The sequence below is a fragment of the Pectinophora gossypiella genome, chromosome 23 (genome assembly GCF_024362695.1).
Source record: "Pectinophora gossypiella chromosome 23, ilPecGoss1.1, whole genome shotgun sequence".
Taxonomy (NCBI): Eukaryota; Metazoa; Arthropoda; class Insecta; order Lepidoptera; family Gelechiidae; genus Pectinophora; species Pectinophora gossypiella.
Window position 1 is genome coordinate 7,840,970 of NC_065426.1, and position 17,108 is coordinate 7,858,077.

At 37.9% G+C, this 17,108-nt stretch overlaps 2 protein-coding genes across 6 annotated transcripts in view; one reads left to right on the plus strand and one right to left on the minus strand.

Moving 5' to 3' along the window:
- The window catches only part of LOC126377543 (uncharacterized), a 394,831-nt gene that overhangs the window by 85,924 nt on the left and 291,799 nt on the right, over positions 1-17,108 (minus strand). The gene's annotated exons all lie outside the window — the stretch shown is intronic.
- Positions 1-17,108, plus strand: part of LOC126377515 (multiple C2 and transmembrane domain-containing protein) — an 81,927-nt gene that overhangs the window by 4,845 nt on the left and 59,974 nt on the right. For 3 of the 4 annotated variants that reach the window (XM_050025270.1, XM_050025269.1, XM_050025271.1), the window contains exons 2-3: positions 2,617-2,768; positions 3,634-3,778. In XM_050025270.1, coding sequence (XP_049881227.1) covers positions 2,617-2,768; positions 3,634-3,778 — 297 coding nt within the window. Of the gene's footprint in view, positions 1-2,616; positions 2,769-3,633; positions 3,779-13,247; positions 13,422-17,108 lie in introns of those variants that run through there. The other variant, XM_050025287.1, reaches the window with a different exon arrangement.

Sequence of the window (17,108 nt, forward strand, 5' to 3'; positions counted from 1 at the left end):
AGGCGTGAGTTTATGTATATAATAATAATAATAAAGATCTTTTTATTTGTTCTCCACAATGTACATAGGTGGGTTACATAAAATAATGCACAATTGACATACCCTTATGTACCAGTGGAGACTGGTGCCCGAGATAAGCCAGAGCCTGTGTTTCGGGATCACCAGTGCTCCAGATGTACTTCCCGGGTCTTAACATTAATAGAAAGTAAAATTATTTATTAAGAAAAAATACATTCCATCCAACTACAATTGTAACAACACACATATTATTAAACACAAAACATAAAGAATTAATTTGAATTTGAATTTTGAATTTGAATTTGAAAGCTATAAATTAAAAATGTCCTCCAGCTCACCACATCGAGGCAAAGTCTCCAGAATAATGGCCACGTTGCCTCTCTGCACCAAAATAACACAACAACACAACATAACATAACATTAATTATATGTATACTATACATGTTTATATAATATGTATTTGGGTGTATCACCACAAAAACAGCAGCGGGGCGGAGTGGTGTGGAAGTGTCCACTGTCTAGATTTACTTAAGTATAAAAAAAATAGTTAGAGTAAGTCGGTAGTTACCGCTGCCAATTAATTTAGTATTCCTATTTCATGCTGCGGTTAGACACGGCATGTTGCGTGCTCAAAACGTTATTAGTTTAAAGTTTACGATCGTTTAATGACAACATTGACAGCATGTTCGGAAAACGCGTGTTCGAGTCCTGGCTTGAGCTCTAAACCACTAAATCCGACTTTGGCCCCGTATCCTGCAGACACCTCCTAATTTTATTTTAAATTATACCCGTCATTTTCTTATCCGCCGAAAAGGAAAGGGACGGATGATTTACAACAAGTTAATTTTAAAACGAATGAATAACGCGGGCGAATAAAATAGGCATCTTGACGGTTTGACGTGCTGTCTACTTGACTCTGTCGGGTTATTGGCCCATGTAACATTTTTAGACGGTTGTTTTAGATTTCTGCTTAAATTTGTCATGTGTTCCATAAATTTTATGCCTGTCGATTACCCGTCCCTTTTTTTTCAGCAGATAAGAAAATGATAGGTATAATTTAAAATAAAATTAGGAGGTGTCTGCAGGATACGTGCAATGTTATTTTTCGATAAACACATTGAAATTTATGTACCACACACTATGGCAAGAAAAAAAAAACTGAAAAGCCTCACGTCGGATTTTTATATTTTCCCTAGTGCCCCACATATGGGACTTACTTTCAGTTTCAAATTTATTATGTCTCATTTGTGGTTTATACACAGTGAACGTGTTAAATACTGCAACCATTTTAAAAAGTCGTCGCTTTCAAGGTCCTTGGCGTAATCCCATTTAATTACCGTCGATGATAATTTAAACGGCGCTCAAAATTAACTCTAGTTACATAATCCTTTCAGATTTAACAGACAGGATAACTAACGCTTTCAACCGGGATTACTTATCTTTTCATTTTAATTCAAATTCTAATTCAAAAATATCTTTATTCAGTAGGTAACATAGTTACACTTTGAATCGTCAATTTTTACATAACGAACGTCTCATCCGCCTAAAACTACTGCAGCTTCTCACAACCTGTATAGCCGGGGAAAAGAAGCTGCAAGAAAAACCTCGGCACAGGGCCCTAGACGTTCTTTAAAAAAAATCACTAATCATTTGTAATTGTGAGATTACAAAAAGGACATTGCTTAAGTTCGGTCTCGAATTTGCCGTCTCAAAGTTCATGTTTTTTTAGGTTTTTTAAACTATTTTCAATTCTATACTTTTGCGATACAAAATTCCACTCAAAATAATGCTCAGTATTTGTTACGATGTCACTTACACCCTGTACAAGTACATACAAGTAGCCATACAAGTAGATAGGGTGTTAGTGACATCGTAACAAATACTGAGGAGAATGATTCAGACCATGATTCTGTGTTCATATCAAGTGGATTGTTCTGTCAGAGATTTGATGAAAATTTTTTGTGTTTTACGGAAAATTCCACTAACACTCTGTATATCGCTCTCTTATATTTTTGTGACTTTATTGTAACAACTGTAACAATACTTACCATGTGTCTTGTCGAGTAGAGTCAATGAAGGGTTTCATTTCTAATTTGCGAGGGACAGGACCGATTTTGATGATTTTTTCTTTTGTAGGCATTTATTTGAAATCAGAAAACGACCTCCGTGGTCCAGTGGTTGAACGTTGGGCTCACGATCCTGAGGTCCTGGGTTCGATTCCCGGTGGGGACATATCACAAAAATTACTTTGTGGTCCATAGTTTGGGTAGGACATTACTGGCTGATCACCAGATTGTCCGAAAGTAAGATGATCCGTGCTTCGGAAGGCACGTTAAGCCGTTGGTTCCGGTTACTACTTACTGTTGTAAGTAAGTAGTCGTTACATGAGCCATGTCAGGGGCCTTTGGCGGCTCAATAGTAACCCTGACACCAGGGTTGATGAGGCTGGTATTCCAGCTCACAATCCACACGATAAGAAGAAGAAATCAGGAAACATCTTGAGTAGGGAAAACATATTTTTTATAAGTACTTACACCCTAACTGGGGATAATAGGATAAGAAAATGAAGAAGATATTTTTCATTGCTTTCTCCGACAGAACGCTCAGAGGCGCTCAGCGGGCGGCTATCAAAGTCAGCGTCGGAGTTGTCCTGCGCGACCCCCCCGCACTCGCCTCCCCGCGCCCGTTCTGCCCACCACGCGCCCCTCTCCGTCGTGCACAGGACACAACACTTCTTCACCAACTTGAAGGTAAATACTTTCGACATGACTTAATGTAGAACTGGGGTGTTAAAATGGCCACATCGAAGCAATTCATCTAAGAAAGCAATACTGCTATTTGAGCACTTACTTTTACGTGCTTTTACATATTATGTACGGTCACGAGCATTAATATGTATACCTACACTTTGGTACCATGTCACATTAACTTTTTTGACAAATTGAACCGTAAGTCTCACTAAATGTCAAATTTGTTAGTGCGACAGAGTCCTAAAGTGGGTATATACATTACATTGCTCATGACTGTATATGCGCAAATTTATGTCAAACTGCAATATTGCTCTCTTAGATGAATTGCTTCGCTGATATTCGTCAGCATTGCAGTCAACACCTCAGATAAATTTTAGCCATAGTCACACACAGATACACATTCACACACACACACACACACACACACACACACACACACACACACACACAACGTAATTATCATGGATAAACTTGTTGAAGGTCAATGTAACATTTTTGAATTTACGTCATTTCCCAAGGTGTTATGGCTGAGAAGAAGAAATGACAAGAAACTGTAACAGCAACACATCTTTTAAAAACCAATGAGGGTATACAATACACACACACACACACACACACACACAGAACACACACAGAACACACACCACACACACCGAGTTTTACATACTTACACTACTTAGGTATTGAAGTTATCGTACTCGCGCAACTGTGTGTGTGACGTCTGACGCCCGTACGATTGAAGACTAAAGTACCTAAGGCCGACGGGGGGTGAGGTAAACCTAGCTCAGCCGCTGGTGGGGAGCGGAGAGTTGCCGTTCTATACGTAGTATTATTACTTATGCCTATGTGTGTAAATTGTCCACAGAGCCGCTGGCAGCGTAGCAGGAGTCGCGAGCGGTGTCCAGCTGGTGCTGTGCTCTCACTGGCTCCGGACAGCAGTGGCACCGAGTATGCAGACAGCTCAGAGAGCACGCCTGCCAACTCCCCGAGGCATCGCGGCAGGGCCAGAGGTAAGTCATCTATACTGGGTGTTAGTGACACCGTAATTCATAATTCATTTATTCGCTTTATAACCTACCTAGGGGGTTAAAATGGCCATATCAAAGCAATTCATCTCTCTCTCTTTATTTAAGAGCTGCGCTCTTGTCGGTGGAGCAATCGCCTTCATTACTCCATAGATAGTGCGTGTAGAACGGTGGTTGCCCCAATCGCCTTCCGTTCCGCAGCACACCGACCAATTTCTCATTCGGTGATGTTCTAGCTAGAGCCCTACCAAAATCCAAATCGGCCTTCAACCAGTACTGATACCGCTGCTGCCCGGTATCAGCGGTGCGCTTTTGAAGTAGCGGCGCCTACCTGCCTGCCTGCCTGCCTGCGGTTGCGGGGTGAATTCATTTAGATAGCAATATTGCTATTTGACATTTGTTTGCTTTGCACACTTACTTTTTATGCGCAAATGTCAAATTGCAATATTGCTTTCTTAGATGAATTGCTTCGATGTGGCCATTCTAACTCCCCAGGTACAGTTTGCAGGTAACGAAACCGAAACGAAAACTTTGGGGTATAATTTAGACCAAGTGGATTTTTTAAATTAGTTTCAGACTCTTATGCTTTAAGCTGCATACAATCCAAATTTAAAATAAAAACGATTATTAAAAAACCATCTAGGGTGTAAATCGAACAACGCGAACAGTCAGTCACACTATGAAAGAAAGAAAATCAATTATTTTAAAAATTAGTAGGTAAAAAATAGGTACACAGAATAGAGTAGTGAACAAAATAATGAATTTAAACCTTATCTCGAAAAAGGGACGTCAGTTCAGCGAAATGTTGATGACGTATATAGCGAATTGTTCGTGTTCTATTTCATTCGGCGCAGAAAAAAAACTGAAAATCTTAATTAAACATTTCCCACAAGAAAAACACCAACCATCGTTTTTAGTACAATCAAGTAAACTTTTTTTTTCGTTACGGTGTCACAAACAGAAACGTCGTCGCGAGAAACTTAAGCGCCTTTTTGTTGGGAAAAAATGAGAAATTAAAGAAACAATAACTTTTAATAACGTTCCTGCAAAGTACTTCTACCCCATTGAGAATATAGTCATGAGCTTTATTTTTTTAATGATTAAAGCTATGGAAATTCATAAATGATTATAACGTGCTCAGCGATGAAGGAAAACATTACATAACAGTGCCGCTAAGCAGAGGCTGCATAGGCCTACGGGTCTCCACCAGAAAGGGGTCATCAACACAGATAGACTCTTGTCATAAATGCGTACAATTGATTAAAAAATTGTGTAGGTACTGTGCAATGAGTGTCGAATTTGTTTTCGAATTCCTGTTCGGATCATAAATGATTATCACGTGCTCAGCGGTGAAGGAAAACATCGCGAGGAAGCCCACATTCCCGAGAAATGCATTTTCGGAGGTATGAAGACTTAACCTGTATTGCGCTGGTTTTACCTTCGCCGGTTGGAAGGTTAGACAGGCAGTCGCTTCTGTAAAAAATCGGACCTGTCAAATCTTCAGGTTAGGTAAGCGGACCCTGTGAAAAACGGGATAACGCTAGGGAGATGATGATTAAAGCTATGGAAATTCACGTCAGGGAAATCTCTTCAGCGCCATCTATATATTTTTGGGAGAACGAAGCCTGGAAAGTCCGTCTTTGAGTCGCAAAGACATTGAGATAGTTAAAAAGGAATAATTACGCCCAGAAAGTGTATTAGTCCTTTGAATTCCTGATGAGAAATTCAGAAAATCATTTAAGTAGTGCTTTTGTTTAATTTTGCTTGTTCAGCGAAATGTTAGCTGAATTTGCAAAGTTTATCACAATAGAACAAAAGGAAGGAAAACTGAGCGCCTATTTGATATCCATAGTGACTGTTAGAGATAAGCGAATGAATCGACAAGCAACTTGGCACATAATTTAATTCAGTGGTGGAGCGTTGGACTCACGATCCGGAGGCCCCGGGTTTGAATCCCGACAGGGAGATATTACAAAAATCACTTTGTGATCCCTAGTTTGGTTAGGATATTACAGGCTGATCACCTGATTGTCCGAAAGTACGACGATCCGGGCTTCGGAAGACACGTTAAGCCGTTGGTCCCGGTTACTATTTACTGATGTAAGTGAGTAATCGTTACATGAGTCATGTCGGGGGCCATTGGCGGCTCAATCATAACCCTGACACCAGGGTTGATGAGGCTGGTATTCGGACAATCAGGTGATCAGCATGTAAGGTCCTAACCAAACTAGGGATCAATTCAGCGGTTTAAGCATGAAAAGGTAACAGACAGACAGCGTTACCTTCACAATTTACAATATTAGATTTTAAACTGAAGAAATTGCGCTGATTACAATTCCCCTTCGGGCGGAAAATAAAATAAAGTTTTCTGTAATAACTCTCTTCGTCTCTTGTGAGTTGTGAAGTATCATTAGGGCAATCTTTGAATTTATTCAAGCGAAATTCAGTTCGTTCACGATGATTAGAAGTTTTTCGTGCCAAATCAGCTTTTTCTACATTTAAAAGGTAGTGATTTTGTAAAAAGAGTCGTAAGAATTTATCCGTGGTTTATATTAGCCCCTAAAGACACAGCAAGACAGCTCTCTTCCTTAAAGGAGGCGTGTACGATGCCATGACCATTCGATTCCTGTCACATAGGTAGATTAGTACTGTAACAATGCGACCCGTTTAACCTCCCCCCCCCCACGATCCCGACGACCCGATTACTCTAGCCATAGAGGCAGCCAATCAGCTCGCGACACCTGACACTTCGGGACCCCGATACCGACCCCGCCGGTGTGGTCGACGACTTTCCTCAATCAGCGCTTATCGCTATCGACCTTACGGGACTTACGATTCAACTTTCGTTTATCACATATTTGATTATGCCAATAGATAGAGCTAATCAAACACAATAAATGTTATGTTAGGTCATTTTTTCCTAAACTTTATACTTTGGTCAGAAAAAAACATTTTCTGTTTTTTTTGTATGAAACGTATCAAAGACAGTTAAATTTCTGCCAAGTCCATACCGATCCAGCCGCGAGACCTTATTTTCTGTAATCTTTGTCTAGTTGACTACTCAAATGCAAAATCAGCATCAGCCTAAAGTTGCAATTCTTTGAAAGAAATGGGTCAGAAAAGGACAAAAAATTCAACATTTCAAAATTCAGTTTTATGTTTTATTAATTTATTATAAGCTTAGTTCTATGTTAAATACTATACAGAAATACATTACAAAACAAGTGACAAAGTTAAAATGAACAAAAAATTATTTTGAAGGTACCTACCCAGAACATATAATTAATGAATAACCTTTACTTATGTTTTTTCGTTTAAAAATTTCTCAAAATTAATTAACCTCTATATATCACTATTGCTCGTCATAAATTTTGACAATACATTCTTACAACTCTTATGAATTGATTACCTACATAAGTTTTAACAAAATAATAATATAATCTTAAGAGATAAACAAAAATATACTACTTAACTTGTAAAAGACAAAAGATATTAAATACAAAAAAGTTAGCCATTATTTTAAAATGCTATTCACTTCACTATCACTAGAACTATCTTGTAAATTACTTATGTCTATAAATTCTATATCAGATTCAAGCGGATAATGCAGCAAAAGCTCTCTGGCTTCGGAAGAAAGAATCATTCCCTTTTGCTTTGTCATTCGAGGTCTAAGACTCGTTATCACTGGATCAGAAGACAATAGAAGATTATGCAAAATGTCTTCATTTGTCGCTGTCCTACTTATTTTTCTGGAATGGTTCTCTCTGTATTTCCGGAAATCTTTGTTACGAGCTTCTGCTGCTTCTTCAGATAGTTTTCCTATGGGCATAGCACCAAAATGTTTAATTATATCTGCTCCATGGATCAATAGCTCGATGGCATGTAATACCATGGATAAAATTCCACATACATCTTTGCAGTGTTTTTACAGTACCTACTGAGAAAATTTTGAATTTTATCCATTTTTTGGTGCTATGCCCATAGGAAAACTATCTGGAGAAGCAGCAGAAGCTCGTAACAAAGACTTCCGGAAATACAGAGAGAACCATTCCAGAAAAATAAGTAGGACAGCGACAAATGAAGACATTTTGCATAATCTTCTATTGTCTTCTGATCCAGTGATAACGAGTCTTAGACCTCGAATGACAAAGCAAAAGGGAATGATTCTTTCTTCCGAAGCCAGAGAGCTTTTGCTGCATTATCCGCTTGAATCTGATATAGAATTTATAGACATAAGTAATTTACAAGATAGTTCTAGTGATAGTGAAGTGAATAGCATTTTAAAATAATGGCTAACTTTTTTGTATTTAATATCTTTTGTCTTTTACAAGTTAAGTAGTATATTTTTGTTTATCTCTTAAGATTATATTATTATTTTGTTAAAACTTATGTAGGTAAGTAATCAATTAATAAGAGTTGTAAGAATGTATTGTCACAATTTATGGCGAGCAATAGTGATATATAGAGGTTAATTAATTTTGAGAAATTTTATAACGAAAAAACATAAGTAAAGGTTATTCATTAATTATATGTTCTGGGTAGGTACCTTCAAAATAATTTTTTGTTCATTTTAACTTTGTCACTTGTTTTGTAATGTATTTCTGTATAGTATTTAACATAGAACTAAGCTTATAATAAATTAATAAAACATAAAACTGAATTTTGAAATGTTGAATTTTTTGTCCTTTTCTGACCCATTTCTTTCAAAGAATTGCAACTTTAGGCTGATGCTGATTTTGCATTTGAGTAGTCAACTAGACAAAGATTACAGAAAATAAGGTCTCGCGGTTGGATCGGTATGGACTTGGCAGAAATTTAACTGTCTTTGATACGTTTCATACAAAAAAAAACAGAAAATGTTTTTTTCTGACCAAAGTATAAAGTTTAGGAAAAAATGACCTAAAATAACATTTATTGTGTTTGATTAGCTCTATCTACGAGTATTAGCATAATCAAATATGTGATAAACGAAAGTTGAATCGTAAGTCCCTGCAATAGCACTTTCGACCCAATGTGCGCTAGGGTCGATTAACTCTTTCAAATATTTTTCCTCTCAGATGACGCCCTGACCCGAGGTTCGCGCCCAACTGGGCACCCTCACGCCTGTTGTGTTAAATTTTGTACCGGGTGAGAGCCTTTTTTTTCAGCGCTCCTCATTTGTCCGGCCAAGTAGTTAATGCCATCTGCGGCAAATCTACAATAAGTCACGTCAAAAAAAAATGTTTAACCCCCTCATTCATCATCATCATCATCAGCCCATTAACGTTCCCACTGCTGGGGCACGGGCCTTCCCTATGGATGGATAGAGAGATCGGGCCTTAAACCATCACGCGGGCCCAGTGCGGATTGATGGTTATTAACGACTGCTAATGCAGCCGGGACCAACGGCTTAACGTGCCTTCCGAAGCACGGAGGAGCTCGAAATGAAAACTTTTTTTTGTGGTCACCCCCTCATTATCAAATTTAAATTCAAAAATATCTTTATTCAGTAGGTAACATAAGTAGGTAGTTACACTTTGAATCATCCGCCTAAAACTACTGCAGCTTCTCACAACCTGTACAGCCGTCTCATCTCCCTAGCGTTATCCCCTTTTGCATAGAGTCCACTTACCAAACCTGAAGATTTGTCAGGTCCGGTTTTTTACAAAAGCAACTGCCTGCCTGCCTGCCTGCCGAAAAATCAGCCTAATACAGATTAGGTCACATACTTCCGAAACACATTTCTCGGGTGTGCGGGTTTCCTTCTGAGTTCGTGATTATTATTTATGATCCAAACATGAATTCGAAATCAAGTTCCTTAAAGTGCTTGACCTCAAAGTGGGAGTCAAGCGTTCTCTGACTGGGCTACCACGGGTCACTTCTTTAACCTCCTTAGGCTGAGACTTCCAGACACAATGGGGTTTGGATTTTAAAATGACATTCGGTCATATATGTCTTTACAAAGCACGTCGTCTAGCTAGTAGATGCGTTATTTTATATCATCATTTAAAGAATGTTGGAAGCTTTTGTAGAGGTTACATTCCTTGGTTTAGTTTCTCTACGTTTATTAGGAATATTAACCGTAAAAATACTAAATTAAACAATTTATTCGATACTATGTAGGCTACATAGCCGGTATAGATACCTACCACCAAGTGTCTATCCTTACTAAGCACGATTTGTAATTTTTGTGTTTTTATTCCATTCACGCATGGAACGCTAAAAAAACATAAATCTCCCTAATATGAGCCACGTAGCAATCAACTTATTCCGTTTATCTACAATCGGACCCTTTCCGTGAAAAGCAGATCTCATTCAGATGGTTATCGTGTTTGACTCGCTCCGTGGTCATAATAGGAATCATTCCGATTTTCATACAAGCTAGCGCCATCTATGTGCAAAGATACATAGTTGAGTCACGCTGAGGGAAAGCTTCAATAACTTACCGCTAGGTGGCGTAAGTAAGTTTCAGCGCCATCTCTTGATGTAATATGATAACTACGGAGACGTTTTTAAGAACGGCGCTTCGGAAAGCTAAAAAACGCTGCTGCCATAGATGGTATTTCTTAAGTAAAGGAAATTGATACTGATTTTATTAGGATAATGAGATGTTCGTGAGTAATACGTCAATGCTGATTAAAACTAATTAATATGTAATTAATTGATGGACGAAAAGTAATTAATTAATTCAGTGCCTCAGAGAACACCACAAATTGGACACGGCTACTATCTGTACGCAAAACACCAACCCGCACTGGAGCCGTGTGGTGGAGTATGCATTGCTCACTTAGGTACTGTTATATGCGCAAATGTCAAATTGCAATATTGCTTTCTTAGATGAATTGCTTCGATGTGGCCATTTTAACCCCCCTTACTTTCTACTTAATTTTTTTTTTAATGCAGTATCCTACCTACACAATTTGTTTCGTTAAATTATCTTAGTCAACGTTCCTTTTTAGTGCGCTCGTAACATTTTTAGGTAACTACCGACCTAATAAAGTCCCTAATACAATTTACTAAACTAGGGTTTTACGGTACGGAATATGAACTGCGTGAAATTTTAGAAGTGAGGTCGTTATAAATGAGTATGACATAAGATTTCATAGCCGCGCGTAATTTTGATTGTATGCCAGGGGTGACAAATCTTGTATACTTACTCTTTTTTAAAAAAGCAATACAAAAGATACAAAAGAGTAATACAAGGTTTGTCACCCCTGGCAGACAATCAAAATTACGCGCTGCATGGTAGTCAGTAGTGAAAAACCTTGTAAGTATACTTACTCTTTTTTAGAAAAGTAATATAAAAGACACTAAAGAGTATACAAGGTTTGTCACTCCTGACTTATAATCAACATTTCAAAAAAACCTTTATACTTACTTAACATTGGTTGAAAAAGTAAAACTAGTGCTGTCCTTCATTTACGACGAGAGTTAGACAGAAATAGAGCTAGTTTTAGTACTGTCAAACTTAAAATTAAGCCAAGTCGGTGTGCGCCACAAATCGGTACTTTTCATGGGCCTTTGGCGAACTTTGACACCATAATGAGGTTGGTAATCCATCTCATAACCCAGACGACAAGAAGGTACTCTTCATACTTACAAAACGTAAAATCTTATATACATTACACATAGTACAAGAAACAGTCAAGTTAAAATTAGTTATACATAAACATAAATATAATGGCCCCGATTCCTGCAGACACCTCCTAATTTTACTTTAAGTTATACCCGTCATTTTCTTATCCGCCGAAAAGGAAATGGACGGATGATTGACAGCTCTTAATTTTAGGAAGAATGAGTAAATGAATGAATAACCCGGGCGATTCAAACAGGTATCTCGCTGGTATGCAAACCATTTGACGTGTGCTGTCAACTTAATTCTGTCAGGTTATTAGCCAATGTAAAATTTTTAGACGGTTATTATAGATTTGTGATTAAAACTGACGTGGGTTCCATAAATTTTATGCTTGTCGATTACCCGTCCCTTTCCTTTTCGGCGGATAAGAAAATGACAGATGTAACTTAAAATAAAATTAGATGGTATTTACAGGAATTAGCACCAATGTTAAATTTATGTTGTTTAAGATTTTTTTTACAAGATTTTAGAAATTTCTTTTGCTTCGAGCCATTAGGTTCGCCACACCTGTCGCAGACACTTTTTAAGTAGTTTAATTGAGTGTTAAGAGATGCCAAGGTGACATTCAGTGATTTGATTTGTGCAAATAGGAAGTCGTAAACTGATTAGGTACCCCATTGTGTCAGGATATGATGACAAGTAGAATATTTTGGTCACCATTTAGGTAGGTATTTCACTCCCAGAATATAATAACCACTTATTACTATACTTGTCCTCATAAGTAATACATTTAACATAACATCGCACCTAGCAGAGGTGTATAATATGGTTGTCTTAGCAAAATTATAGAATTGAAAATAATTTGAAAAACAACATTAAAACATGAATTTTGCGATGGAAAATTCCACTTGATATTAAGTCAGAATCACGAGCTGAATCATCCTACAAGTACTACAAGTAGCGATATAAGTAGATAGGGTGTTAGTGAAATCGTAACAAACACTAAGGGGAATGATTCCGACCATGATTCTGAGTTGATATCAAGTGCAATCCTGTCGGAAAATTCTATAAAATTTTTGTGTTTTTTTAAGTTGTTTACTGTTCCATAGTTTTCCTACGGAAAATTCCACTTGATATCAACTCAGAATCATGGCCCGAATGATCCCTCAAAGTTTTCGTTACGATGTCACTAACACCCTATCTATCCATATTGTATAGGTATACCTAATCGCCAAAGACATTCGCCCTTTATGACGCATTAGATTGTCAAGCCCTCGCGTATAAAACCATAAAGCGATTAACCCTGGTCAATTTATACAACCCGACATTCCTGGAATAATTATAGATGGGACAAGGAATGTATATAATCTTCTCTTTCCGTTCCAATGAGGGATTTTCTAGGCTACGTTGTCCAAAAACAATATAGATAGCGTTGTTCAGGTTTACCGTGATAATTACTTATTTTCTGGGATAACCAAAGGCCATGGTAGTATCGATCCTGACGTATTTCTCTTGCTGATTCTATAGAAGCATCTTCAGCGCACCCCGGTGGGAAACAGGCGTGAGTTTATGTGTGGATGTAGCTAGAGCTAGGTCCTAGACTAAACAAAGTGCTTCTTTAAAAACAAGTTGTAGTCATAGGTTAAGTACTCGTAGAGCAATTTAGTCTCGTTCGAAACAATTTAGTGAACAGTCGAGTTTTGGCGCATTTGCGTTTGTTTAGTGCTACGTAATCCTCTTTTTTAAATATAAATAGTGTTGGCTAAAGACAAAACTATAATATAGTAAAGTAAACGACATTGTTATCACAAGTTACCTATATTTAATTAAGTTATATATAGATAAAATGTACCTAATGTTATAATGTAGTCTTTTTTATTTTATTTTTTTGACGTGACTTATTGTAGATTTGCCGCAGATGGCATTAACTACTTGGCCGGACAAATGGGGAGCGCTGAACGCTCTCACCCGGTAATGTAGAGTCAAAAGTGATACATTTTTACTTAAAAACTACTGCGCTAGTGATACGACCGTTCAACATGGATTTTTTAAAAGTTTTCAAAGAAATAAAAGGTATTTTTTTTGGTATTTTTTATCTGTAATAATAATTCACACCCGTAATTCCTTGCGATTTCATCATCATCATCATCAGCCCATTGCAGTCCTTTGCTGGACATAGCGCCACAAAGCCCTATCCTCAGCCTTACGTATTCAATTGCTTCCAGCCACCTTCTTGCCAGGGGTTGACATGCACTGCGACGTGGACCCCTGGTCCCTGGACGTGGTCTCCACTCCAGAACACGCTTCTTTTTCTTATCGTTGTCAGGTGGAACACCAACCTCATCAACCCTGGTGTTAGTGTTATTACTGAGCCGCCAAATGCCCCTGACATGGCTCATGTAACGACTAAGTACGTACTTACATCAGTAAGTAGTAACCAGGACCAACAGCTTAACGTGCCTTTCAAAGCACGGATCATCTTACTTTCGGACAATAAGGTGATCAGCCTGTAATGTTCTAACCAAACTAGGAATCACAAAGTGCTTTTTGTGATATGTCCCAAACGGTATTCGAACCCGGGACCTCCGGATCGTGAGCCCAACGCTCAGAATACGCTTGCAGCAGCGGTTGAAGTGTCGGTGGGCTGGCCACATTTATAGCAGAACAAAAAGTATACTTGTTTGCCTTGCATCATCACATTATCACAGTCATCATCCCCTTAGCATTATCCCGTTTCTCACAGGGTCCGCTTACCTAACCTGATGATTTGACACGTCCAGTTTTTTACAGAAGCGACTTTCTGACCTTTTCCGACCAATACAGGTTAGGTCACATACCTCCGAAAATGCATTTCTAAGGAATGTGGGATTTCCTCACGATGTTTTCCTTCACCACTGAGCACGTGATAATCATTTTATGATCCGAACATGAATTCGAAAACAAATTCGAAACCATTGCACAGTACCTACATAATTTTCTAATTTATTTTTTTTTTTTTTTTTTCTTTTTATTTTGGTGCAATAAAGTGTATTTGTATAGTATTGTATTGTTTTCTAATCAATTGTACGCATTTATGTCAAGAGTCTATCTGTGTTGATGACCCCTCTCTGGTGGAGACCCGTAGGCCTATGCAGCTTCTGCTTAGCGGCACTGTTATGTAATTACTAAGGCAGAATTTTTTCAACCAAGTTATGAAGATCTGCAAATCAGTATCGCTAAAAAAATCAGATACGTCGTTTAAATTATAGGAGGTCGAATAGATTTTGCAGTTTTCCACTTCGTAGACAGTGGGCATTGCAGTACCCAAGGTGTAGCGACGGACTGTTGGTCCTGGGTACTAGAGTGACCAAAATGAAGCGAGCGGTTACAAAATGACCCACCGTTCTGGTACCGCCTCTGTTAAAGTTCAATATTTACATAACCCACATACGTTTTAAATTTCTAAATGTAAGTATAGGTGTGTGTACTTATTCTAAAGCAAATATTGAAATGTTTGTTTTAAGGACTTCTCTAGGAAAATAAACCGTCAATTTTTAAACTTTAGAATGAAGGCCCGAGAGAAAACGTGTATACAAGTACTAAACTGGAAAAAGTCTAATGAGGGACTTTCCAGGCTACGTTCTCCAAAAATAATATAGAATAATATAGATAGCTCTGTTGAGATTTAACGTTATAATTACCTATTTTCTCATTACTCGGGTACATACTTATTCAATAATACAATGTAATGGCACAAGCATAATATGAAAATAATTGTTGCTTGATATTTGGATCATCACCAGCCCATTAACGTCCCCACTGCTGGGGCACGGGCCTTCCCCATGGATGGATAGGGAGATCGGGCCTTAAACCATCACGCGGGCCCAGTGCGGATTGATGGTTATTAACGACTGCTAATGCAAACGGGACCAACGGCTTAACGTGCCTTCCAAAGCACAGAGGAGCTCGAGATGAAAACTTTTTTTCGTGGTCACCCATCCTATGACCGGCCTTTGCGAAAGTTTCATATATTTGGATCACATTATGTAAATTATTTTGCTACCTATGTTGCTTCTCTTTATTTTGATCAGAATAAATCTGGGTGTAATAAAAAGGGTCATCATTTATAAGTACCCAAAACAAGTATAAAAGATGCATATGTCTGTTATCCATGAATACACCTATACTTACATTTAGAATTTTAAAACGTATGTGGTTATGTAAATATTTAACGTTAACAGAGGCGGTACCGGGACGGTGGGTCATTTTGTAACCGCTCGCTTCATTTTGGTCGCTACAGTACCCAGGACCAACAGTACACCTTGGGTACTGCAATGCCCACTGTCTACGAAGGTGAGTAGCCTGGAGAGTCCTTTTTATTTAACTTTTTTATTTACCAATGCACAAATTCGCCTTTGTGCGTCCCACTGCTGGGCACAGCCGCCCCTTCGCCTTTGTGCGTCCCACTGCTGGGCACAGCCGCCCCTTAATCAACCGAAAGGTATGTACAGTCATAAGCAATATAATGTACCCACTTTAGGACTTTGTCGCACTAACATATTTGACATTTAGTGAGACTTACAGTTCAATTTGTCAAAAAAGTTAATGTGACATGGTACTAAAGTGTATACATATTAATGCTCGTGACCGTATTACTCAGGACCCTTCAAAGCTCGGGGATAATACGAAGATATTTAGCGTCCAACTGCCATCGTAAGCGGATTCTTAAGACAGATTGGTATAAGCCCACAGCTATTTCCTAAACTACACTAAATCGGAAGAATTTCGGAGAAACAATTTCTTGTTTCATATGTTTTAGAGCGGAATTTTTCCGTAGATGCGTTTTAATCTTCTTGTACTTATTTATTAATTTTAATTTCGACCGATTAGCGCAGCGAAACCTGTTTCCATATTATTATTTTTTAATATTATTTTATAAAACATACAATCTAAATCACAGGTTTATCTCCCCTGATGATGTCGTCTTCCTGCCGTACATTTTAATCCTGTGGAATTACTTGTCCCTTTCCTTTTCGGCGGATAAGAAAATGACAAAAAATAATTAAATTATTAGGTATCCATAATATCTTCTGGTAATAATAATAAAGGTTTGCATTATGACGAGTTTGGCTCAGCTTAAATCCTAAAAGGAAATTATGGTGTTTATATCTACATAAATTATACCTACACTCTCTATAATATGTATAAGCCAGACTCAACCAAATAAACAAAGCTATTATAGTTCGTCAAAGCCTAGTTTTTAAAGGGTAACCTATAATAAGACCATCTATAGTCTAGTGGTAAGGCAGCGACATTGATTCGGTGTTGCCAGACGGGGAGGAATGTTACATTTTGGGAGAACGTCCCAATTTCTCTGTCCTTGGCATAAATTGCATTATTCAATCAATCAATATAACTTTATCACACAAATTACATATAAGACAGGTACAAACGGATAAAATAATACAGTAGGCGGCCTTATTGTTAAATAGCAATTCCGCTAGGCAACCTTGGGTGAAAGAAGTCGATGTATTGTGGCGCGGCGGGATGGTGCAACAACTAAAATTAATAAATAAGAAATTGGAAAATAACCAAAATATTAAATATTACGTGATAGAGGGGTCTGCTTTTATGGTTTCTTCTTTCCACGCACACGATACGTCAGACAGAGCGTGACGTGTGCGGAAACGTTGCATAGACAGAAAATCTTTATTCCAATTGTAATACTTATAAAAAATAATAATAATTAATAAGTATTGTATTGTTGTGTTTATTGTATTG